Genomic DNA, 26,755 nt, shown 5'->3' with positions numbered 1-26,755 from the left:
CGAGTCACACATCTCTAACCAGCCTTACGCCTAGCTCAACGATATTGTACTACAGTGGAACAGAAAGTAGGTTGCAATCTACATAAGAGACTACCTTTGTCATTTTTCGAATACCTTGGAGGTCTATTAGATTTTTAAGAGCATCTAGGTGATTTAAATCTCATATCTCGTTTATAGGACGTTTGGTGTTAGCTCCTTGGGATAAACCAATGTTTGGGTACACACACGTCTAAACATTTGGTAGCTCACAAATCTGGGATACATAGTCTACCAAAAATGTATTGACCTAGGTCAACATGGAAACCACACTAGCTGAAGCACCCTAATCTTAAATAAGTCTCACACGCATGCTTCGTAAAGGAGATATTTTTATCGAACACCTAAGCATGTAATCCATAATTTAATTTTTACCTTAGTCAGATTCTAGGAGTGGAAGAAGTCTATTGGATTCCTATGGAAGCTAGGTAGCTAAACGCGGACTTCTAATCTCAACCTCTCTGTTATGACTCCTCAAGTCTTTCTTTGTTTGGGAGCACTAGGATTTAGACCCTCTAACCATCGCCCACGATCCTAAAATGCTCAGTTTACTGGAAGCATCTTGACTTAGGTCATCGTCTAACCAACGTATGGTAGAATCGTAACCTTTAAATTATTTTTTTTTAAAAATTCAATTAATAATTTATATATATATATATATATATGAGAGAGATTCAAACACTATAATTTTTTTTATGAAAAATTAAAATAATTGTAACAATCATTTTCTACTTAAAAATATGCCTTTCAACAAAATATCTTCTAAATAAAATTTTAAAAAACCAAATTGTTTTTTTTTTTTTTTTTTTTCCCATCATTTGGTGAAAGAGCACGCCAATGGATGACGTTGGTTCATCCAATCCACCGACCAACAGAAAATAGTTTGTTTTATTTAAGATTAAATCTCATTTTAAATTTATTGTTAATTTTAAAATATATTTATTATAGAAACAATTGGGATCTATAAAATATATAATAAATGAGAGATTGGTATCATTTTAATATTAAAAAATGGAAGGAATCGTGTTTGATGAACTTAGAGCCTCAAAATTTGATATGAAGATATCTAAATATTGGATTGTAATGGCTTAACCCATAATATTTCCATTTAAATATTCTCCATACTTTAAATAATTCATTCAAACTTTATTTTAAAATTTTATAAACTTTTTTCCACAAACAATGTAATATGTAACTTTTAAAGCTCCCCAAAGGGTAAATTCAAATTTTTTATTTTAATTCCAAAGTTTGAATCCAAACAAAAATGTCATGTCCTTTCGAGTTCATCATGGGGTGGATCAAACCTCTTTTCAAATTATTTGAAGAATGTAAATTTTTATTGTGAAATTCCACGTTTGTTGGAGAGGGGAACGAAACATTCTTTATAAGCATGTGAAAACCTCTCCCTAATAAACGTATTTTTAAACCGTGAAGCTGATAGAGATGCGTAATGGGCCAAATTGGACAATATTTGTTAGTGGTGATCTTAGACGGTTACAAATAGTATTAAAGTCAGTCACTGGAATGTGTGCCAACAAGGACGCTATGGCCTCCAAGGAGGGTAGATTGTGAGATCACGCATCCGTTGGAGAGGAGAATAAAACATTTTTATAAGGGTGTAAAAATCTCTTCCTAATAAACACGTTTGAAACCTTGAGAGAAATCCCTTGAAAGGAAAATCGAAAGAAACCTCTCGCAAGCGTGTTAGTAGACATGTTTTAAACCTTAAAGGGAATCCCTTAGAAAGAAAGCCCAAAAATGACAATATTTACTAGCGGTGAGCAAACCTCTCCCTGACCGACGTTTTAGACCTTAAGGGAATCCCTTAAAAGGAAAGTACGAAAAGGACAATATTTGCTACCGGTGGGCTTGAGCCGTTACAAAGTCTCTCAATCAAATACATGAGAAATAAAAACTTGACTGTTAATCAAATTTTTTATTAAAATATTAATTCTTAAAAAAAAAAAATTGATTCAATTACTGATCCTTTTAGTGTAAACACTATCGATTCATTCTACTTAACTACATAAATTCATTTTCCATAAGGGTAGAAATATATTTGATATTTACATATATGAATAATATATTTAGCAATATTAAATGTCGATATTATAGACTATAGTATATTCAATTCATAAAATTTAATATATGATCGACTTTTGTCAAGTAATTTAAAACTAATCATGACATTGAGTGGAAGTTGATGTCACACTACTTTAGATTTGTATATTTGTTTATTTTAGGATGTTACATTATGAAAAAAAAATATATATATATATATATATCTATGAATTTCAACTATGATATAATTTATTTAATGTATTTTTATTCTACATTTTGTTAAATATGCTTAGCGCTTAAAATATCTACTCGGGTATTTGACTTTTTTAGTTGTAAAAAATCAAATAGATAGCAACGGTAAAATTTACCTGATGGGAGATAACGTGACCTATAAAATAAGAAAATTTTGCACTCTTCAATAGTGTTTGTCACACAAGCTTCGATGCTAAGTTAGTATAGAGAATTTTAGTATAGCAAGAGTTCTGGAACCGGGAAGAGAGTACATTTTCAAAGTTGAAGAGGTGTATTTATAGAAGAACCCGGTAGAATTTGTTACTGTTCTTTTGAGAATTAGGTTACATATAAACCAGATTGGATTGAACTAAGAAGTCACGAGCCTAAGACATGCCTGAGGTCGAGGCATTGAATTTGGGTTATGACACAAATTCTTCGTATCTCCTTGACCTCATCGAATTTGTCTTAGATGTTTCAATATTAATTTTGCCTATTATTTACTTTATAACTGAGAAACTTGTTCGGTTTATTTACTTTGTTGACTCACATACTCTCAATAAATCTAAATCAGGATGTTTCCACACCCTTTCCACGGATGTGAGCACTCGTTTCTCTCTCTAATCGGGGATCTCATAATCCACTTCCCTTTAGGGCATAGCGTCTTCACTAACACACCATCCGGTGTTTATAACTTTGCTACTATTTGTAATAGCTCAAGCCCACCGCTAGCAAATATTGTTCTCTTTCAGATTTTTCCTCAAAATTTTTAAAACTGGTATATTTGAAGTAAACTAAATAAAATTTTGAAGTAAAATTATGGGGTTTATGGGAACACAATTAGCAACTAAATACATGACTAATAACAATTCATTAACTAATTAACTTAATCAAAACTTAATCAAACCCATACATTAATGGGCTAACCATTCAGAATATGGGCCGGGCCTCCAGTCGTAAAATTTGGGCCGGCCCGTAAAGACCGAAATAGCAGACCAACTTTTTGTAAATTTACATAGATACCCTATATTTAGGATTTATTTTTTCTATATAACCCTTTCCTTTAAACTTATTTCATTTTCGCCCTTTGTTGAAGAATTGTACCAACCAATTATATATCATATATTTATTTTATTATTATTATTATTAATTTTTCCACTACTCTTAATCAAAAAGAAAATTTTCAAAATATATATTAAAATTAAGTTAATAAATTTTAATTAAATAAACGAGAAGCAAGTTACCTAATTTGTCATAAGAGATGTAGGTCAATATCAAAACCATCCGGTGCCGAAACAAAATTTTAATCAATAGATTCCATCACAAAATAAATATAACCGTACATTATTCTATCACAAATGAAATTTCGATTAATTAATTAATATATATATATATATAAACGGAGTTTAAAACGTAATACTAATATGAAATAGAATACATAGTTAACCACGTTATCATTATAGCGAGTCCTACCCAGAAATTAAATTAGGATTTGGAATCCAGATTTGACATTTGATGATCCTGACATTTTCGTGCATGCTCTACAATATGGTCATGTTACCTATTTCTTGCTTCTTAAGACAGTGAAGAATATCTCCACATATCAACACGAATTTTTCTAGCATGTTTTATATTCACTCACATAGAATTGTCAAGTAAAACATTTTTAACCACGTGATTCCTACAATTGAGCCACAAAAAGGAAGGTGCATTTTGTTAGCACAAGCTAATAACTTAGGATCACTCTCATTCGGATGTAGTCTCGTTTCATTCATATACCCTTCATTTACTTTAGTATCATAATCATTCACTTATTTCATTGGCTACTTTTGGTTGCATTAGTGGAAGGATTTAAACCGAGTCTTAAGTCTACATACTCTACGAAGAGATTCAACTTAAGCTTGACTTTTTCAGCCGAGCGGAGTAGGTAAATGACCTAAAAGTCCTTGGATCTTGTTTGCTTCCCCCAAGTACAAAACACATCAACTCAATTGAAAGGGGACAATATCTCTTTTGACAATACATTAATTTTTCATTATAGTCAAAAAGACAATCTTAACCTAACCCAATTTAGTTGCTTCAAATTTCCTAGACCTAAATGCATCACCTTTTATCCAATGTTTGCCACTAACCCATTATTAGCTCCAATTAGTGAAACTAAACCATTACATTCCAATTGGTCCCTTCCAAAATCGTGTCTAATCATGTACACGTCACTTTTTTTTTTTTTTTTTGCCGAAACCATATATTTTGTGTTGAGATGTTCTATTCTGACTGATTGTATACGTCGTTTGTCTATTGCAGAGTTTTGAAATCATTTATTCTTTTCGTGTTCCTTTGATCGACCAATTTGGGGTCGTGTACTTTCTTGAAGAGGTTCTACTCACTGAATTTCTTCATGGACATCCTATGTGATACCGTTCATCTTCCCAGTAGACGCGTTCTAAAAATTTGGAAGCCCAAAGATACAACTCATTTTGCAATTGTTACAAATTATTTGATCTAAATCATTTGGGTAGAGATATATGAGTTGGGGTATCTTATACAATGAGTTTGTACAGATTGTGACCCGAATAAGTCATCGAGGACAATGACTAAGTTAAGTGGGGGAGAATGTCACAACCATACGATGAAGAGAGTAGGTTGTGACCCTCACGTTGCAACATATATAACAAATCTTTCGCATATTACAGATTTCGAGACGCTACACACGAGAAGGAGCAATGTAGAGAGGTGTAAGCAAATTTTTGCAAGAGAAATGATGATTTTCTTTAACAACTAATAAGAATATTATGAAAAAAATCATTGAACTAAAGAATAACGTGAGAACGAAAGATGAGAACTCGATAAGTATTAGGTTAGAACGGGATAAGAATAAAAGAATAAAAGAATAAAATGTTAATATTTTCATACAAAATTAAAAAGATATTTTTAAATATTTTTTAAGTTTAAGATATTTGTTTTCAAATTTAATTTTGTTACAATATAAAAGGGTAAGTTTGTAATTAAACAAAATAAAAATCAAACTTCTAATGTTTTTGGACGTTCCCGTGGCGAAGCATTGGAGTTTCCACAGGACAACGGAATCTCTTTTCCGCCATTATTTCCGTTGGAACAAATTTGACGAGCTCGGAGCTTCTCCAAAACGACGCTGCACCAGTCCCACAAATGCAGCACCACGAACGTCCCAATCCCTCCGATCAATCCGAAAGCAATCGAATATGTCAATGGCATCAAAATCATCGTCAAAAATGCCGGAATTGCTTCTCTCATATCCCCCCATTCGATCTCTACCATTGATCTCGCCATCAGAACCCCTACCAGAATCAATGGCGGCCCCACCGCCCACGGCGGAATCGACGCCAATAGCGGCGTAAACCAAAACGACATTAGAAAGTATCCCGCCACCGTCACTGCCGTCAGCCCTGTTCTTCCGCCTTCTCGGATTCCCGTTGACGACTCGATATACGTCGACACCGGCGAGGTTCCGAGCAGAGACCCAACCACGATTGAAAAAGCGTCTGACATAAACGCGAAATACTGCCCCTCGAAGTCGCCGGCGGCGTCGGTGAATCCGGCGAAACGGGCGGCGGAGTACAGAGTTCCGGTGGTGTCGAGAATGTCGACATATAGGAATGTGAACATTGCTTCCCAGAAATGGGGTTTCCCCAAATCCCGGAAACTCAAAGCCCCGGCGGTGGTTTTAATCCAATGCACGTCGATGACCTTCTTGAAATAATTAAACGCAGAGTCGCCGGCCGCCGTGTCGGGAAATACCGTTACGACCGTGTTACGGAACCACGAAACCGCCGTCACGAAAACGACGCCGTATATCATTGCGCCTTTGATGTTTTTCACCAAACAATACGCAATGATGGCGAATCCCACCACGCCGAGCCAGAACGTGGGGCTTTGCATTCGGTTGTTCAGGCACAGAATCTGATCGGAAACGGCGCCGTTCCGGAGCAAACTGACCGTTCCATTCGGGGCAGTTACGACTGCAGCTAACGCGGCCCGGGAATTCTTCGGGCAGGCTCCGATGGTGACGAGGGTCGAGGCGTTGTACCCGATTAGCCCAATTCCTTGATTGCTCTGTAATCCGATGAAGGCGAGGAACAATCCGATTCCGGCGGAGGATGAGATTCTGATGGGTTTTGGGATTAATTTGGCGATTTTGGCTCGTAATCCGACGGCGGAGATTAGAAGGAAGATTAAGCCTTCGATGAAAATGGCGGCTAAAGCACTTCTATACGGTAATTGACCCGACCCGTGGAACCCGACGACGGCGAAGGCGAAGTAAGCGTTGGTGCCCATTCCGGGAGCTAAGGCTAAAGGGAGATTTGCGAAAACGCCCATTATGAAACTCCCGATGAGCGACGAAGCTCCGGTGGCGATTATAAGATCTTTTCGGGTCGTTTCCAGGCAGGCGGCGTAACCCGGGTTGACGGGTCGGAATTTGCAGGAAATGTCCGGTTGGATGACGTGGTGGGTCGGACCGGTGCAGGCGGATAGGGGGACGGTCGGGTCGGAGCAGAGGGGTGTGCAGTCGGCGGCGGAGCACGTGCCGCCGGATTCGGTGAGGATGCTGGCGTTTACGGCGAGAATGTAGGCCATCGTGAGGAAAGTGGCGGTGCCGGCGCGGAGTTCGGTTGTGAAGGTTGTATTTCGTTGGGTGAGTTTGAATCGCTTTCCGACGCGGGTGGTGGCGACGAAAGAGTTTAGCCTCATCGGTAGTGATGGTTGGTATTGAGTAGGTAGTGGTAGATCCGCCGCCGCCGCCATAGGAGGTTGCCGGTTTCGTAGGAAGTTGCGAGGAAGAAGAGAGAGTTAGAGGTTTTTTGTTCCGGCCAATGAAACAGCTATTTATTTCCAACTTTTTTTTCTTTTTAGAAAAATCAACAAAACCACATGTTTTCTACTATCACTCCACTTTTGAAATGATTTTTAAATTTTAAATTTTATAAAAGATGTTTATTTGATCCACCCCAAACAAACTCACCATTAGCCGATATTATTATCTTAAGTTTTTTCATTGAAATTAAAGAATGTTTTGATATCCTCTCTAACCGACATGATCGAATAGGACTAAGAATCTCGAAATGGGAGAGAAAGTGAGGAGAAACTTTTTCTAGCAAATTGTATTGAAGACGGGATTATATTCCTGTCCTCACTCCCACTTGATCTCGCCCAAATGTGCCCCTTTTTTCTTCATATATATATATATATATATATATATATATATATCAAAACCATAATACTAAACTAATTTATTTTATATAAAAATAAATTTAAGTTTTTAGAAATTATATCGAATATTATTGGGTTTGGATTTTGTAATAGCCCAAATCTACCTATAGCATAGCTGATATTGTTTGTTTTGGCTCATGACGTATCGCTCTTCAAGGTTTTTAAAACGCGTTTACTATATAAAAGCTTTCACACCTTTATAAGAAATGATATGTTTTCTCCAACTAATGTGGAATCTCATAATCCCCTTGGGGCCCAACTGGACTTGCGCAGTTACAAATGGTATATCAGTGAGAACGTTGGGCTCCAAAGATGGTGGATTGTAAAATCCCGCATTGATTGAAGATGGGAACGAAGTATTCCTTATAAGGGTGTGGAAAACTCTCTCTAGTAGATGCGTTTTAAAAACAGTGAGACTGACAACGATATGTAACGAGTCAAAACGAACAATATCTATTAGTCATGGGCTTTATATTTCGAATGGAGAATTATATTGAAAAATGAAAATTAAAAATTAAAAATTAAAAAATAAATAGCTATCAAATATGACTGTGTTTTACGTGTCGAACAAAGAAATTGTGATACGTGAAGGTGTAGTTAAGAATGACTCAAGTATCGAACAAAGGGTGTACTTTAATCGACGATGAGGCTCTATAGTATACTTTTGTTACATTTTAAACTAAATAATATTAATTATAAAATTATAATAACTCATTATTCACCTAATTATATAAACAAAAATCATATGGTATTGTTCACTTTAAACATAAACTCTCATAACTTTACTTTTGATTTCTCAAAATGTCTCGTTGCCACTAGAGATGTATTCCTTACTTATAAACTCATAATCGTCCCCTTAATTAAACAAAGTACACTATACAGACTTCCTTGAGGCCTATGAAGCTCTCGAATAGTCTCTCCTTAACCAATGCTTAACTCCTTCTTTGGAACCCCCAAATAAAATGCCTCTTTTATTCGAAAGTTGTGTCACTTTTGACTACATATTCGAGACTCACAATTTTTTTGTTCGAAACTTAAGGATTCTACTGACATAACTAAGTTAAGGGTATGACTATAATACTATGTTAGGAATTTTGGATCTCCACAATGATATGATATAGTCGACCTTTGAGAATAAGGTCTCATAACTTTGCATTTAGTTTTATTAAAAGGGCTCATTACGAATGGAGACGTATTACTTATTTATAAATTCATGATCATCTTCTTAATTAGTGAATATAGACAGTCTCACGACAATCCTTAACAATTAAGAGTTAGGGCCCGGAGCCCATCGTTCCATCCCTATAATATGAAGCTGACCCTGAAATGGCACAGCCGGTAGGGTACATGGTCCTACAGCGTACTCCTGGTCAAACTCTTTTAATAAATGTGGTCTACGGAGAGAGAAAGTGGGGGTGATTGGACACAGGTTGAAGCTATCCCAACATATTCCGGATTGGGATGAGATTTGATGGGAATTGGGACCCATTTTTAATATTGCATTTATGAGGATGGTTTTAGTATAAAAATTCTTTTTTTCTTCTTCTTTTTTTATATTCTACATAATTTAAAATTGATTGATGGATTACTTACATAAGTGGTTCATATTTAAACTAATGAGAATGCCACTTCTACTTTTCATATAAAGTTTTTATTTAATTTCTATTTTGTTTTTGTTAGTTTCTTTTATCGCGACTACTTAGATTTGTTTAACGATGAAGCTTTGAATTTCTTGTCGAGATAGTCAAGTATTGGTGAATGATCAAAGGTTTGTGTGATACCCGAGTGAAGGGGAGGTATATAAATAAACCGAAACTACATTCAAATAAGAGCAATCCTGAAAATAAAGTTATTATATATACCAACAAGGTTCACCTTCTTTTTCCGTAGCTGAACTCTAAAATTAAGCATATTTGACTGGAACGTTGCCCTTTGAATTTTTTTTTTTTTTTTTTTTTTTAAGAAAAAGTGATTCATTTATGTAAGGCCCAAATGGAGTTATAAGTAAGGTCAAATCAAGAAGTGGGGGAGGGGTGGTTTGGTCTTTTCATTGGGTTACAAATAAACATACCAAATTTTTTGCTGCTTTTTTCCATTTTATGTACTTATTCTTAAATTATTCCTTTCTAATAAACTATATGATATAATATATGTAACAAAAATAAATCAATTTTTGGTGTCATACTTGTCTTCTTAGGATATAATTAAAGGATAATATATATATATATATTTCTTTGAATTTCACTACTAGTCTAGGGTTGAAGAAGTTTAAGAATGGTCCTCGTTATGCAATAGGGGGTTGGGGTTCACAACGTTCTATACCAAACTCATGTACAACTTGAATTAGCGAACAACCGAACCCTAGAGACCTTCTTCAATTCTAGGATATAATGAGTCGACATCAAGGTGTCAAACAACTTTATCAATAAAAACTCTTGGGAGTGGGTCTTATGATGGGACAGGAGACCCTCAGACACATTTTTTAAAATTGCAATGGGTTAGAGTTGTCATCGACATGTTAGTCGTTGCTAGATTTTAAGCCTATGAACCTACACATTCTTCATGGCTCTCCATGTGACTACCAGATCGTATACAAATATGTGATTTTAGCTTAGCTTGATACATTCTCGATTAAACTCCGACTAAAACACAAGAGAGTAATGGACACAATTGAAATATTGATCGTGTGATTTTTAAATACATTATAATCAAACAACTTGTAGGGATCGAAATATCTATCGAGGTTGAGAATGCGAGATACAAACGAGAAAAGATGAGTGATTGAAGTGACACGTGGGAGGCAGAGGTAGAAGATGTCTGGTCCAATTGGACCAATCCACCCTAGTTTGGTTAGACCAGTCCTTCGGTTCAATCAAATCGGCTCCCTATTTTTTTTTACACGGTTTGGCTAGTTCAGACCGAACCTTTGATTCTATTTTGATGAAACTCATATGTTCTCTTAATTTGGATGTACATAAGGAGTTGGGAGAAAATTGGAGTTATTTAAGGACTTTAGCCTAAAACGTATCACATGTACCAAGTAGCACCTCAAAACTTCACATTAAAATGAGCTTGAGCTTGTAGTATGTATGGAAGCGTGCTATTGAAATACAGAACTGAACTAAGCTGATTTGACTAATATTAAGCCTATTGAACCATTATTATGCTTGATGGTTACTAAAAACATCCTTTTTAGGGTATGTTCATGCATGAGATGTCTACGCTATTATACAAAGATGATTAGGGCTTCATCATCTAATTCCTCATTAGAACTAACTATTAGGAGATTACCAGTTAATTTTCTCGAAGTAAATTTGCCTAATCGGTAGGAGTTCACAAGAATATTCTTATGAGTTGATAAAATTAGGATTGAGCTCTGAAAATGCATAAATCATATGAAAACTTTATAAGCGTCATTCACAAGAGTATTCTCATCTTATTAAGATGAGAGCAAGAGACTACATAAAAGTAGATGAGTATTAGCTAGATTGTGGATTGCAACCTCCTTGACGAAGTTTACATTGTGGAGCTTACTATAGAGATGTCAACTAAACCCTATTAGAGAATCTGAGAACAGTATCCATAATAGTATGATGAGAATAATGGGTTGGAATCTACGTTGGAGTCGCCTCAAGTGCCTACAAGATATAGATCTATGATGATGATAACAACAATGATGAAAAGGGCTAGTACAACCATCTAACAAACATATCTTAAAACCTTAAGAACAAACCTTATGGAAAAAATGATCTCAAAAGAACTCAACCTTGCGAGAATCGACCGTTCAGATAGGGTCATGAAAAAAAATACTTGATAATTTCTACTTTATAGGTGAATCAAATAAACCTAGGAGATAGCTTAGGTAGGAACGTCTAAGACTTAAGAACAAACTCTTAAGACATTGAATAAACAAATGAACGAATAAAAAAAAAATTAAGAACAAACTAAGAGCTACAAGCATACAACTTAATGACTGTACTAATTCATGCTACTCTAACTCTTTTCAGATGAGGCTTAGATGGGGCAACTAAAGCGAGGACGTATACAAGATAAAGCGCTAAAGAGATGGAAATAGATCGATATAGATCGATATTATTTTATTTAGACCTTTTGTTTTATGAGCTTAGTCGTCTTATTTGATGTCAAATCAAAGGTTAATTCTTTGAAGAAAAATAACAATTATAGTAATTCATATATGGGTAGGGTATTTGTTATATTGGTGGACAATAAAGCCTAAAGAAACAAAGATATATTAGTGGGCTTAGAGGGGCAACAGGAATGGCAGACATGGTGTCGGATTTGCTTTGAATTCAGACAAGGACATGCCAAACATTGGAGCAAGATAAATTTAAATGTCCTCCAACAATATTTTCTTACCCATTATGCCCACAAAGCAGTGTGAAATATCTTATCGTACCATATGATGATGTTTGATATTAATCTTATGATTTAGTCGATGTTTCTTAGGAGAAAATGTAATCATTAATTTATATACAAAAGATTAATAGATATTTTATGGATATATTTGTAGAGTTAAAATCTTAATGTTATGTGTGTATTATAATGGAGTTAGGTTGGATGGAAAATTTGTTCTAAGGTAGCTTTAATTTAGAGAAAAATACCATGTGTTCAATGATATGTATGAGATAAGATACGAGATGAATGAACTAAACGTAATGTAACAATAATTGTAAAATATACTCATAAATGTTAAGATTATGTTATATATTGAAATGTTATGGATATGAAAGATTGATAAAAACGATATAGTCGAATCAATTAATAAGATAATGTTATAACTATGTAATGTGCATAAGAATGTTAAAGCTATGATAAGAAACGATATGACCCCAAAGTGTTTAAGATATAATATAATTATGATATGACATGTGAATGACAAATATATATATATTTTGTCATATGATATGAAATATGTCATGGTACGAGATATGAGATAAATGAACATGTTTATGATATGATATATTGTAATATCATAAAATGATAAATGACATGAAATATAACCAGTTAGACTTACATATAATAGGAGATATGATATGAGGACTGAAAAACGAGAAATGATATGAATGAGACATTAATAATGTTAAAAACAAAAAAATATTAAGACCTCATGCATTATGTGTGCTCTTCCATCACGGTATGGACGCATACACCACTAGGCAAGTGAATACATAATGCCGTAACAATTACTAATTTTAATCAGTGTCCAGTATAAGGAGCTACTAAAGAAGGCTCGCTCGACAAGAAAAGGAGCCCAGTGGTATGCGAACTGACTGATGAGCTCATACTCGCACGTATGGGATATGTGTAGAGTATATGGTACACATCCAAGCTGTCCACTAAGATAGTGTCGTAGAAAAGAGACTAAATGATAAGTCTCATCATTGCATGCGCATATTCTTATATTTAACCCCCAACAGTGGGGTCACTTGCTGTACATTTCTTATAATAAAATAAGAAAGTCATGGGCAGCCTCTATTTCAGGTCAAGGCAAAACATTATTGTAAGAATGACAATGGCTCGCAACTCGAGACCGTGACACATGCTTAGGAAATACTAATTATTCAATACAAAATATATATATGTGGAGAAAATAACTTCAGAGAAAGGAATCCATAAAAATAAATCATACTTAGCTGTTATCATCAATAATTAAGCAAAACCCATAACTACAAAATGGTCTATTATAAGCTAACCTGGATATAATAACACACTAGATAAAACTGGAAAAAGTATATTACCTCAAAGACACTGTTGTAGCACTTCTTGTTCTTGCTGTTGCTGCTCGCCTTGCCAGGTCCATACAATATCCTTCAGAGCAGGTCTTATATCCTCTTTCATGATCTTGTGATATTCCAGAGTATCTCCGTTCGATTTCTTCATTTCGACTACATGGAATGATTGGGCAACCTCAAAAATCTCAGCGTCGATGCATACAGGTCCTTTTCGACCTTCCTTACACCCTTCGATCTTCAATACGCCTCTGTCTTTCTTCCTTATTTTCAATTTCATGCACTTCGCGACATCCTGCAGTTTCGAGATGATGGTGGACGCAGGCTTGTTTGATGTGAATCTTACTTCTTTCTTTTGATCAGTAGTCTCCTCGAACAAACCTGTCAAATCAAAACCTGCTGACAAGGAGATAATGTCAAAGGCATTCAAATTCGATGGCTTTTCCACTAATTGCTTCAGCTCTCTAACAGAATGTCTCTCGTCCATTGTAGACCCGAAAACTGCATCGACTTCAGAAGGATCGACTTCTTTCACTTCTTCTGCATTAATTCGGGGTTTCACATCCAACCCCCTCCTTGACCAAGAACTTCCCATTATTTTGGCAATAGATATCCTAGTATTTGGGTTAGGATCCAAAATCTTCGACAATAGCCTGCACGCCTCTGGCGTAAACCAGTTGGGGAATTTAAATTCTCCTTTTCCGATCTTCTTATACATTTCCATTAGATTTGAATCATGAAATGGGAGATAACCAGCCAGTAGAACGAATAAGATCACTCCGCATGACCAAATATCAGCTTTGCATCCATCATAACCTCTCCTGTTAATGACTTCTGGAGCAACGTAAGCAGGTGTTCCACAGGTAGTATGGAGCAACCCATCTTGGCATTTAGATTCAACAAGAGCACTCAACCCAAAATCGGAAACCTTCAGATTACCATGTTCATCCAGTAGTAAATTTTCTGGTTTCAAATCTCGATGCCATACACCTCTACTGTGGCAATAATCAATAGCACTGATCAGCTGCCAAAAGAATTTCCGTGCAGCACCTTCTTTAAGCTTCCCTTTGGATACCTTATTGAATAGCTCACCGCCTTTGACATATTCCATGACAAAGTAAATTTTAGTTTTGCTTGCCATAACCTCATAAAGTTCAACTACATTCGGATGCTTAACTATTCTCATGACAGAGATCTCCCTCTTGATTTGATCAATCATCCCAACCTTCGAGATCTTCTCTTTGTCAATAACTTTAATAGCCACACACAAGCCAGTTTTAATGTCTCTGGCATAGTAAACCTTGGCAAAGGTTCCCTGCCCCAATAGCCTTCCTAATTCATAACGTTGCATCAAGATAGCCCCTTTCTTCTCCATGACAAATCTACTACCGCAGAAAAAAAAAATAGTCACAGCAACTGCCGCTGGACGGAATAATGAATTACTAATATTTAAACACAAAACTCAACCATCTTCATTATCACTGTGCTTTGAGTATATATGTTCTTTTGCATTGCAAGCTGCAGTGGGTATTTGGCATCCCAATCTGTATGGTTGACGAATTAAATAACCAATTTCATGAAGTACGCAACAGGGCATCCTTGATGGATAAATGACCCCATCAACCTCAGAGAAGAAAGCCTTGACTTGCATGCACATGTTTCAGCATTCCCAGGTTGCTTTAATCAAACTACAGAACATGAAGCAAGTCAAAAAGAATTCCCCTTACAGGCTAAAATTAAAAAATGAGAATAGCAGACACTTAATTGAACATTTTAAGGATTATATTAAATATCTAATCAACATGGATATAACAAGGTCGCAAAGTTCAAGATAATCATGTAGAGTAAAGACTGAAGAAGTCATCCAATTCCATATATTACAGTCAGTACATCTAAAGAACAGAGAGAAGCTTCTTAGAGTTCAATAATTGTAAGATAAAAGCTTTTTATTTTCACTCGCAATAGTTACAAATATCATGGCTTATAACACAAACTAAACAGTAAAGCCAACTCTTAGCAATTAGAGCGAAACCAGCAAAAACAATTTGTGATTAGAAGCCAGCCGATGATAATATTAACCTAGAAAAATCCCGTCATGTAGAAATTAAGCTACACGGTCAAAAAAAAAAAAAAAATTCCAATTAATGATAGACCAAAAATGGACATATTAAAAATAATAATAACTCTTAAGCCAAATTAGCACGTACTGTGAGTGACTTGAATAAATCAGGAGAGACAAAGATGAAGAAAATCCGTATCCTTTAAATGTAGGAACCAAACAGACAAGCGGTGGAAACGAATCTCGGTAACAAAAAAGGAATAGAAACATACACGACAAGAACAAGAAATATAAATGTCGATTCATAACTTCATCATTACACACCATTAATCAGAGTTTATCGTCTAGACACAAATCGACAGGGAGTAAACCGACAACGAAATCATATAATTACAGTGGTTCAAAAAATAAAAGAGGAAAAGGAAAATGAAATTTCAATGACTTACCAAGAAATTAAAGAGTCTCACTCCCTCCCTCACTCGATTAATCTCACAGAATTACTTAAACAAATCTCTCTTCTACCTCTCTAGAGACCAATCGAGATCGAGACACAGAGAGGCAAATCAAGAAAATATAAATCCTCTCATTCTACTAAACCAAACAGAATCGAGCACAAACAAGAAATAGAAGTATCGACTCATAACCTCATCGTAACAAACCACAAATCAGAGTTCAATGCCTAGAAACAAAATTCACAAAGAGAAAATGGACAATAAAATCATCCAAGAGCGTAAAAAGAAATGAACATGAATTTTCAATGGCATACCAGGCACCTGAAGAGGAATTGCGAAGAAACTGATGAAATTAGCTGTCAAAGAGCAAGAAGACTGAGAATGTACGCAAAGGAAAGGAACGGAGCTTCAGAGAAATTTCGAAGACCCAAACCCTAAAACAGAAATGCAAAGACAAAATTGAATGCAAGCTTCGATTTGGCCGCCTGATTTCTCCATTTTAATGAAGGATACCATAACGGCCGTATATCATTACGAAACTACCAAAATACCCTCCGACCTTCTTCAAATTACATATTCTGCTATATCGTTCATTATTTGAATTGTGAGGCGGTGATATTAAGAAATAATAATATTTATAATTAAAAAATAATAATAAATAAGCTAAATTAGATATTATTTGAATAAAAATAAAAATTATTCAATAAAAATTACCGATAAAGCACATTATATATTTATTTATAGTTACGAACATAAATCTTCTTTCTTATACTAGAGGAAAAGTCGTACTTTTTTTTCTATATTTTAATAACTCAATAAAATATTAATTGAAGCAAGTCCTATAATTGTTATCCATATAAAAAAAAAAAAAAAACTATGTATTATAATTATTTTTTATTTTGCATCTAACAAATATATTTTCTTGCTCGCTCAGAAAAATTATAATAAAATAATTTTAAACTTATAAAAAATCAAAATGAAAAATTTAGTATTTGTAAAAGCTTTAATTATTAAATATATTAAAAATAATTAATTGTATATTAAATAGTTGGTACAATCACGTGGCCAACATTTTTTACAATTTATTTCTTAAAAATAAAAATAAATAAACTTGTTTTTGTTTTTTTATTTAGAAAATGAATTAAGACACGTGCTTCATTTAATGTGAAGCAAGCGGGGTGGGGGAAGGACACGTGCTTCGATACGAACGGTGAATTGTACTCGCTTGAACAATCACTGTCTGTGACCTAATTACCTGTCTGTGACCTAATTATCTGACTCGCACCAATCACCGAATCACAAGTAGGACTGTCCAGCATTCGGTAACAAACACTGCCACAGTTCCATTCCAGCCACACGTTCTATCTGATTTCAGATTTCTCTGCTGTTTTTCTTTTGTCGTTTTGTATTACTGAATTTACTTAAATAGCCTTTGTTGGTCCACCCATGGACCAAGTTATACTTTTATTACTTTTTTATATTTAAATTTAAAATCTAAATATAATTTAATTGATTAAGCCAACTAAGAGACTAAAAATTGAACTAAAAAAAATAAAAAATAACTATCGTTGTTAGAGCATTAGTGCTCAAAATATGCTATTCTAGCATTTTTATATGTAAGATCTCATATCGATTAGAGAGAAACGAAACATTCCTTATAAGAATGTGAGAACCTCATCCTAGAATACGTGTTTCAAAATCGTAATAGAATAAAGCAAACAATATCTACTAGCAGTAAGCCAAAACTGTTACAAATGGTATCAAAGTCAAGTTATCCCACGATGTGAGACACTGGCGAATGAGGGCTATACCCTCCCCATATAGTAGACACATTTTAAAACTGTGAAGCTGAAGACGATACGTAACGAGCCAAAACGGACAATATCTACTAACGATAGACTTAGGCTGGCTACAAATCATTGACCTTTGAGATAATGACGTATTAGTATAAACAATGGAGGTACCAGTGTGCTCAAATGCGTACCATGGTAAGAAAAATAGTTTATTCATTGAAACACATTGCCTGAAATGCAATCTTCAAACGATCTCTTGGAAGGTACCATGATGTATTATTAGTTTTTTTTCCCTTTATCTCACTTCATTTTTTATCCTCCTTGCCCAAAGTTCAAAAGGTTAAATTGCCAGAGCACCAGACAAAGGTTAAAAGCAAAAGAACATAAGCTTCCAATTCAAGCAAAGCATCATCAACAATTCAAATTGAGTAGCTACAGCGGACTGAAATGGACAATTCCAAGTTCCTTAATACTAACAATCGGCTCGAAATAGCAATAGCCAATCACATATATATCCACATATCAATGTAAATCATGTACATTACACAGACCATCCACGGACAAGGATTGTATCATATTAGATTCATAAACAGACAGAGAAAGGCAAGGAAGATGTAATTTTTCTTACCCATTTTCATTCAGACACGACGTGTAGATCCCTCCCTCGTGATTGTGTGTGCATTCAAGCGTCGGCGAGCGAAGACACAGTTCCAACAGATGATGTGGTGTTGTCACCACCAGCTACTGCTGGACAAGCATGTATTGCTTTGCAAATATTTGTTTGTTCTAGAACTTTCTCCGAATTGGCAAGGATCAGAGGCCCATATTCAAACACTAATTTCTTGCACTGCTCATGATGGAAAATGTCACGATATCAGAATAACATATTGAACACCGCCCAAAAGATTACTGAGGGTGGTCATTAACTTAATGTAAGGCGCTATCCTAAAGCAACATAAGAGAAGAAGTTGGCAGAAAACAGTCACCCAAGACTGGATATTATAGAAAGGATAGATCACTTGGTCAACCTCAGCTAGTTACATTTTGGATATATTAAGAGGTGAAAGAGAGACTAATTGTTTTAGACAGACTTCAGGAATGGAAAGAAATAAAGATGAAGAATCGACAAGGGGATATGAATCATGTTTTCTTTTCACTATTCACGAACAACGAAATCAGAAAATATGTGGACAGGTAACTAAAAGCATTGATATCCAAGTTTTTCGTACCTGTTTCACACGATACCCCAAGGAGTCGCACATATTCAGAAGCGTCTGGAGTATCTCTATCTGATACACACAAAAGAAAATAAGCCATATGCTCAGAAGGAAGGTTCAATACACGTCCACATTAAATGATAAAGTTTATTTCATATTCAAGAAAATGCAATACGTTCACGAACATAAGAATTTTCTAAGAAACTACCGTCCTCGAGAGAGATTTACATGCTTCTTAACAACTACAGAATTTGTGGTAAGTTTTGACACAATCAAAAAATACACATACGTATTCCTGCGACCTTCCAATCAACAGATATTCCCAAAATAGTCATCCTGACAAAAGATCTGCCCAACAGTTTGGCAAGAAAGCAATATTCTCCATACAGACCACACAAGGCCCAACATCCTAGCTCAACCTCTCAAAATGGCAAAGGATTGCACCAAAATTATCCTGCTTCACCATTCTCGAACTCTCAATCATTCCATTTCATACTGACCATACTATATTTCTTCTGATATCATCTCATCCATCTTAGTTTTCAGATTCCTCCTACTTGCATGAATTTCGTTAATTCACCCACCCAAATCCATATTACAATTATTATTTACAATTTGCAGATCATCTCCATCTATATTGCCTTTCCCTGTCTATGTAAATTTTATTTCCTCGATATAATTGTTCCATAATTAGAAATTCATTATAAGCATAACTAGCAGAGTGTAATATGAACCTGTGTGTCGGGATCTTTCAACTTATCCAATATTTTTGAAATAGTCTCTTGACAGAATCCACAGCTATTATCCTGAATCTGCGAGGAGATTATAGTAACTTGCTCACAGATGCGGGCTGATTGGCAGATGCTAGAAGGCTCAATTGAGGAAATCTCTGAGAAGAAGAGAGGAACATAGTTGTCCACCAAACTGACGCACTGAAAGTTGAAACAAAGATAAACATAATATTAACAACAGCAAAGTCTATAGTTATTTTCCTTCATTTCAGACAGTTACATATTGTTTCAAAAGCACACTCATACAGATTCATGAAATAAAAAAGTTGTATAGGGACACTTAAGCTGTCATACCTCCTCCTTGAACACGCCCAATACAGCGCACGTTTGCTGGAGAATACCAGTAATCTCATTTTGGGTATTGTTATCTGCAAGGTATTCAACTGCCTGACTGACCAAGCTCTCACAAAGTTTACATATCTTGGGATTGCTGGAAGCTTCAGATGAAGCCTCCACGTCCTTCTCTAGCTCCAGGTAGCTTGACACATGATCTGAGAAGGCAGAAATTGTAATTTCTCTGATAAGATAAAATATCATTCAAATCAGAAGATTGAATGCCTTTTCAAAATTAAATAAAAATCATCTTCACACAACACTTGAATTTGTTGGAAGCTTTAAGACAAGTAATAGGGAAAGGACCGAAAATCAGGATACATAATCAGAAACATTGAGTCTCTAACATTTCAACCATTTTTCAATTTCATCTTTAATGTAATTATTTTTCTTCAATCAAATAGGGTTAGGATCCATCAGACATCGTAACAAAAATATCCTTTATTTTCCTTATGTTGCACAACAATTTTCTTTTAAGCATTAGTGACGATGAGGACTTGATGCGATGAAATTGAAGTTTCTAAAAGATTAGAGCCGAAACTGAAGCAAGACACTTACGTAAATTCTAAACAACAACCAGAAACGTTGATCAAATTGCCAATTTGGTAGGAAGAAGGTAAGCAATAAAGAATTACCAGATGATGCCAATTTTCTAGCATCACAATTCCAAGCAGCACCCACTACAAGAAGGAAAACAAGTCCAAATCTCAAATCCATTGCACCTGATGCCTGTAAAAGACAACGAAAAATCAACCGAGAAATGGAAGGGGGAAACGTACTATAACTATACGGCGATCTTTTTTAAGTCAACGTTTATCGATTCAGTCAAGAATTTTAATCCAACCACAGCAAGGACTCTACCAACGAACAACGAGGATAAAAACTACAAGATATTTGCATATTACAGACGTCAATGAAATAAGAACAGATCACAAATAGAACAAACAACAGAGGAAAAATTGAAGAGAAGCAAAGAAGGTAAGGATAGAAAAGAACCCTAGAACATCAATTTGGCAACCAAGAAAACGAAGGAAAAAGATAACGATTCTCGGAAAATTGAACCATGGATGATCGTTAATTCTCCTTCCCGCGGTTTCTCAGCACGCAGGATTAAGAATTGAGGATTGGAAACAGAATCGAATTCAGATTGCAGAGAAATACAGACCTTCGATGAGAGGCTCAGACAGCCAGGCTCTGGTTTCGTTCTTCGGTGGGCGTACGAAAGAGAAGATGGAACTTGTTCCCGTCCTATTGGGTTGGAACTTAAATATTAATTAAATGGAATTTTTCAATGCTTATCCATAAATTTTGGAGTTATTAATTATTATCAATTTTCACCTTAATTTTCCTCCACTAATTTTCGCAAAACTTCTATTAATCCACAAATTAATTCGGGAATGATTTTAATAAAAACTCTCAAATTATAATTTTTTTTAATATTAATATCATTTTTCTTTAAAATTTTATCAGTTATTTATAATTTATAAGGTAATTTTATCAATTTTGTTTTAATTTTTAACTTTTTAAAATTATTTTATAATGGATGAATTTAAGAAAATGTTTGAATTCTCACCCAAATTTCAAAATTAAAAGTGAAGTGTTATTTATAATCTTAATGTGAAGTGGATTATTTTAATTTGATGCTTAGAATATGTTTTTTATTTAGTGAATTAAATATATTCCAATTTTGGTTTTTAAAAGTGAAATTTTTCAAAATTAACTTTATTATTAAACTAAAAAATTAAAGAAAATTGATAAATTTAATATTTCATGTTACACGCTCATTTCATTTTTCTTTATATATAATCTAAAAAAACTAAGGATATACGGAAAGAATAATATGTTTTTTTAAGGATCGATCACAATTTTTTGCCTTAGTCGGTGCAATTATGGAAGTGGTTCAAATTCTCGATCCTTCCATGTTCTTGAATCTCTCAAAAATGAAAAAAAAAACTTTAATTTTCGAAAAGAACCTTTTTAAGTATCTTTCATACACATATTTGGTTCGAGATGTCTCTCTCAATTCAAAACGGAAACGAGTCAACAAATCCTTTCATTTGTTGAGAGCAAGTTATGTCTTTTACTCTACTCAATATGGTTGCCACAATGGAGAAACCTTCCACAACCACTCCTTCAAATGGAAGGATAAGCCTTAGGGGCATAAAAGATTCTATTTTGTATAAAGTTCATAAACCTAAATACAATCTCAACGGAATTAAAAGGGTTAGAACTATAAAAGCTAGAAAGGTTTATGAGTTGGAGCAAGGACGGAGAAGATTTTTCGATCTTTGTCTCCACCTCTTATTTAAAAAACGATTTGATTTGGTTATTTGGATTAAATTTGATTTGGTTTTTAGATTAGATTTGATTTGGTTTTCATACCAAGGTTTAGTTATATATCAGAATTTGATATCGGGATTTGGGAGAGTTTTGGGTGTCACATCCTATTTTGTTGAGTGACATATTGGTGAGAGTCTTTGTATTGTAATAGTGAGGTATTCACTTGGAACATTTTGTTTATTAGTGATTGGTTGCTAACCATGGATGTAAGAGAACTTCTTCTCTCCGAACTACGTAAATATCTTAGTGTCTCTTTGTGTAATTTCGTTCATTGGTGTTGTGAGTACATTTGTTCCGCTTTCGGCGCACAACAGTATAAAGTTCATAAACCTAAATTCAATCTCAACCGAGTTAGAAGGGTTAGAACTATAAAGCCTAGAAAGGTTTATGAGTTGGAGCAAGGACAGAGAAGATTTTTCCATCTCTGTCTCCACCTCTTATTTCAAACTCATCCTTACAAAATTCTCCATTTATTTTTGTGGGGATCAAAGTCGAGATTTTCCACAAGGATTAGGCTCTTCAGAGTTATTATACATGTGAGGCGAGACGAGCCAAGACAGGGCGGGTATCCCCATCGCTGGCCCATTTAACTTACCTGAAAAAAAAAATCCTCTTGAATCCTTCCTCATCCTCTGTTTAAACAGAGTGCAAACACTCTGTTCGAGGCATAGTTTGAATCCTGCGAGCATTTATACACCCTGGCAGATCAAGAACAAGAGGTAAAAACACATATATAAGGCAAAGCCAATCTAGAAACTATGCAAAATATAACCATCATCCTAAAGTAAAGATTCTAACAAAAGGAGGGAAGATACAAAAGAAAGCACTAAGAAGCCAGCCTATAATATGAATGATAAAGAGATCAAAGTTAAAACTAAGCTAACAGTAACAGGTTATTTCCTAAACACTGCAGGTTTCTTCTTCTTCTTCTTGTTTCGTTTCGCCAACAGCAGAGTAAACCGAGCGAATCCCGACTTCTTTCTTCTTCCAAAACTCAGCTTCTGGCTACCATCTTTTTCAGCCATCTTTATTAAGGATACCTCATCATTTTGTTTGCTGAGCATCTGACCAAGTGACATCTTTCTTCCAACCGAGCTTTTCTCCGGTAGCGTGACCGATTCAAATTGTTCCGGAGGTAGAAGCTTCCTGCTTAGTATCTGCCCTATCGAAAGGGTTGGCTTCAAAACAGGCGTTGGTCCATCACTGACCATATTCACTCCATTTATGTCAAGTAGCCGAGAATCCTTTTTATAGTGAGAAGTGCAAGGATTCTTAAACTTGGTAGAGCTTTGAATGGTACGCCTGTTACGGTCGTGCTCCGACCTCCATTTGCAAAGCGCTTCTTCGACTGCTAGCTTTCCCTGATTGGCAGCATCCACCCTGCTCAGAGCTGCTTCCAATGCCCGTTTGCTTGTTTCGAGTTCTTCAGAAGCATTCTCTGCCTGATTCAAGATCTCCATTTTTAACGTGTTTGCAGCATCAACTTGTTGCATGATGTCGATAACTCTCTTCGTACATCGTTCTTTAGCTTCACAGGCTTTACGAGTAAGAGTAGAATATTCCTCCGACGAAAGCGTTACACTTTCACTGCCATGAATTTGTGAAACATCACTAGATGCATTCTTATGCTTTGTCAAAATCATGATCTCAGATAGAGCAATAGCTTCTGCTGCTCTAGCAGCTTCCTTCATTTTTCTAGCAGCAACCAATTTGACTTGAGCTGTTCTTAGCACGGCCTTGTTCCGTTCAATCTCGGATTCTCTTCTTGAAACTTCAAGTCCAATCGCTTCCCTCGTTTTCTTGAACTTTTCTGCCTTATAACTTAATTGTTGCAGCTCCTTTGACATCTCTAAAGGGTTATCTGGAAAACCTTTGGCCTCAGCATCTTTTAGCACTTGTAACTTCAGTTTTGTTTGGTTTAGCTCTTCCTCGAGCGCCAATATATTAGACGAATTCTGGGCTAACCTCTCTTGAGTTTTCTCAAGTCCAGTTCTTTCTTTCTCTAGTTTCCTGTTAAAAGATTCAACAGAAGCTCGTATATCAGCAATATCGCTCGTGGTCCTGGTAAGATTTAACTTTGCCTGTTCCAGTTCCTTAAGAATTACACCAGGTGCTGGAGGGGAAACTTGCACATTCCGACCTCGGCTGTCAAGATTCATATGGTTTTCCTTATCTGCTTCTTTAGGAGAAGCTGCATTCATATCATCTCTCGTCATTTCCCGAATCATGCTGACTTCAGCTGTTTCTTTCTGCAGCTTAAATTTCAAATCTTCTACATTCCTCCTGTTTGCTTCCAGTTCTTTTAAGACTTCCAGGATCTTCCTTTCTTTGACAATCAATTCACTCTCCATGTCCATTGCCTTCTTTTCAAGTATTGCAACGTCAACCTCGATCTCGTTCTTATCATGCTAATGATGAAGAAAAGATTAAAAAAAGAAAGGACATAACAGGTCAGAGGACATGGCACAAACTTAATTCTCAAATTAGTCTGCACTGGATGTCGATGTAGGGCTACCTTGAAAAAAGTAGAGAGAATATAAACCAATTTGACATTAGTTATTTTCAGGAAAGAGAGTCACTACTGAATATCCAAAATTTCTGATCGTTTTAACTATATTAGCTGCTATTGTACAAGGTCACAATCGCACTCTTGTGGCAACGGGACATCAATGGTGCGACACTTGTTCTAACCCAGCAAACAAGTCAGCCACATGGAAATCGTAAGTCATAGACAATTCGGACATATGATCAAGTCTCTAAAAGCAAATAAAATAACCACAACCTTGATAGTATATAACCCAGGTAGGAAAGATTAACGACTAGTCACGGTTGAGGAGTGTTGGGAGGGAGTCCCATATTTGCTAATTTAGAGGATGATCATGGGTTTATAAGCAAGAAACACTATTTCCATTGGTATGAGGCCTTTTGGGAAAACCAAAAGCAAAGCCATGAGAGCTTAGGTTCAAAGTGGACAATATCGTACCATTGTGGAGGTCGTGATTCCTAACAGTCACATTATATTTTGGGCATTTTTCTCCTAGCGGGTGTAACCATAATTTTGGTGAATAGTCATACACTCGGTATCGACTACAAGAATGGTTAAAGACCTAAGTATACATGAAATCAAGTAAAAGAGGTTTGGAACGGGCATGCGGCCATGGACAACACGTCCTAGACAAGCATGACCAAAGGATTTGACATGTAGTCACAAACAACACGCCTCAGATAAGCATGACTGTGATACAAAGCATGTCAAGAGCCAATGACAAATTGACTATATCACGATCATTTGAAATGGAAAACAACTAAAACTTGAAATCAGACCTCTAGTTTTATCTTATCAACAAACTGGCCAATATGCATCTAAACATCTCAAATTAGTACCTCCAAAAGACAATAAAAACAAACCAACTACAAGAAAACAAGAACATTCACTGCCTATAACAATACCAAAAACTGCAGAGATAATTATAAAACAAGCTGCAATTATCGAAATCGTCCATTTAACTAGAATCTGAAAATTCTAAAATAAACAATCCACATTCAACAAAAGAGAGCGAGAGAAAGAGAGAAGGGTGGGCGGAAAGAACCTCAGGTTCAGATAGATGGCTGTGACTGTGATCATTACTGTTGGAGAGTTTCCAAAAGCCGCTTCCACCAAACCTACTGACAGCCTCTTTCACTGACTCGAACGGCGCCGAAGTATCAATCTCCGCCCTGACGCCACCGCGCTTCTCCATTAAAGAAAGTAGTAGCCGCTAACCAACCGACAACCTCACGGCTCTCAAATCTCCATCACCAAATGAAACTCGGACTCCGAGTTTTTTCTCGTTTCATAAACTACCAGGACGGAAACATGCGACATTTTAGGGATTCAGTAAGAAAATTTAAAAAAAAAAAAAACAAAAACAAAAACAAACAAACAAACAAGAACTTACGAAGGCAAATTGAAACTCCATTGAAAGCAGACCTCGAAACTCTTCTTTCTTTGAGAAAATTAGAGGAATCAATGGAGGTTGATGTAGGGCAGAGAAACAACAATGGTGTCTAGTTTGGATTTTTGGAGAAGATGGAAGCGAGAGCAGGAACAGAAGAAGATACAGGGAAGAAAGTTCTTCGGGGAACTACGAGAGGGAAAATGAAATGGTCGATCTTTTTTGTAATTACAAATTTGGTCCAATAAATAGAATTTAGGGTATCTGATTTAATTAGAATTAATTCTGAAATTTTATCATAAATTCCAACCTTTTTTTTATTTATTTTAGGTTAAAATAATAAAAACACATTTATTATTCATAAATTTTAAAAAGTTCCAATAATAATTTTAATTTTTTTAAAAAAAATTACAAATATTTTTATCATTAAATTTAATTTCCATTTCGGCTCGCCGTTAATCAGATTTTTATTTCTTTGTCTGGTAAATCATTCATTTCCATTGTTGATAA

At 35.4% G+C, this 26,755-nt stretch overlaps 4 protein-coding genes across 6 annotated transcripts; all 4 read right to left on the bottom strand.

Moving 5' to 3' along the window:
* Window positions 1–5,295: 5,295 nt before the first annotated feature.
* LOC111465968 (adenine/guanine permease AZG1-like) lies at window positions 5,296–7,196 on the bottom strand. The gene has a single exon (XM_023110481.1). It carries the CDS (start codon window positions 7,108–7,110, stop codon window positions 5,350–5,352), a length of 1,761 nt encoding a protein of 586 aa, XP_022966249.1. The 5' UTR covers window positions 7,111–7,196; the 3' UTR covers window positions 5,296–5,349.
* A 5,976-nt stretch (window positions 7,197–13,172) lies between these two features.
* LOC111466007 (CBL-interacting protein kinase 2-like) lies at window positions 13,173–16,320 on the bottom strand. 2 transcript variants are annotated; one of them, XM_023110544.1, is made up of 2 exons: window positions 16,151–16,320; window positions 13,173–15,013 (listed from the first exon to the last, which is right to left on the bottom strand). In XM_023110544.1, the coding sequence occupies exon 2, from the start codon at window positions 14,698–14,700 to the stop codon at window positions 13,336–13,338; it is 1,365 nt and encodes a 454-aa protein (XP_022966312.1). In that variant the 5' UTR covers window positions 14,701–15,013; window positions 16,151–16,320; the 3' UTR covers window positions 13,173–13,335. The 2 variants fall into 2 exon arrangements, with proteins under 2 accessions (XP_022966312.1, XP_022966313.1); XM_023110545.1 differs by lacking the exon at window positions 16,151–16,320 and adding an exon at window positions 15,831–16,123.
* A 1,717-nt stretch (window positions 16,321–18,037) lies between these two features.
* LOC111466139 (proactivator polypeptide-like 1) lies at window positions 18,038–21,236 on the bottom strand. Its single transcript, XM_023110739.1, has 6 exons — window positions 21,136–21,236; window positions 20,606–20,699; window positions 19,932–20,128; window positions 19,581–19,778; window positions 18,859–18,918; window positions 18,038–18,476 (listed from the first exon to the last, which is right to left on the bottom strand). The coding sequence occupies exons 2-6, from the start codon at window positions 20,685–20,687 to the stop codon at window positions 18,312–18,314; spliced, it is 702 nt and encodes a 233-aa protein (XP_022966507.1). The 5' UTR covers window positions 20,688–20,699; window positions 21,136–21,236; the 3' UTR covers window positions 18,038–18,311.
* A 1,808-nt stretch (window positions 21,237–23,044) lies between these two features.
* LOC111465977 (WEB family protein At2g38370-like) lies at window positions 23,045–26,450 on the bottom strand. Of its 2 annotated transcripts, none has more exons than XM_023110495.1 (3): window positions 26,249–26,450; window positions 25,901–26,150; window positions 23,045–24,718 (listed from the first exon to the last, which is right to left on the bottom strand). In XM_023110495.1, exons 2-3 carry the CDS (start codon window positions 26,048–26,050, stop codon window positions 23,204–23,206), a joined length of 1,665 nt encoding a protein of 554 aa, XP_022966263.1. In that variant the 5' UTR covers window positions 26,051–26,150; window positions 26,249–26,450; the 3' UTR covers window positions 23,045–23,203. The 2 variants fall into 2 exon arrangements, with proteins under 2 accessions (XP_022966263.1, XP_022966264.1); XM_023110496.1 differs by having other exon boundaries at window positions 26,281–26,450.
* Window positions 26,451–26,755: the final 305 nt, after the last annotated feature.

Source organism: Cucurbita maxima, unplaced genomic scaffold, assembly GCF_002738345.1.
Source record: "Cucurbita maxima cultivar Rimu unplaced genomic scaffold, Cmax_1.0 Cma_Scf00030, whole genome shotgun sequence".
Classification (NCBI taxonomy): domain Eukaryota; kingdom Viridiplantae; phylum Streptophyta; class Magnoliopsida; order Cucurbitales; family Cucurbitaceae; genus Cucurbita; species Cucurbita maxima.
The sequence above is the reverse complement of the archived record's forward strand: the minus strand, read 5'-3'. Positions and strand labels throughout refer to the sequence as shown.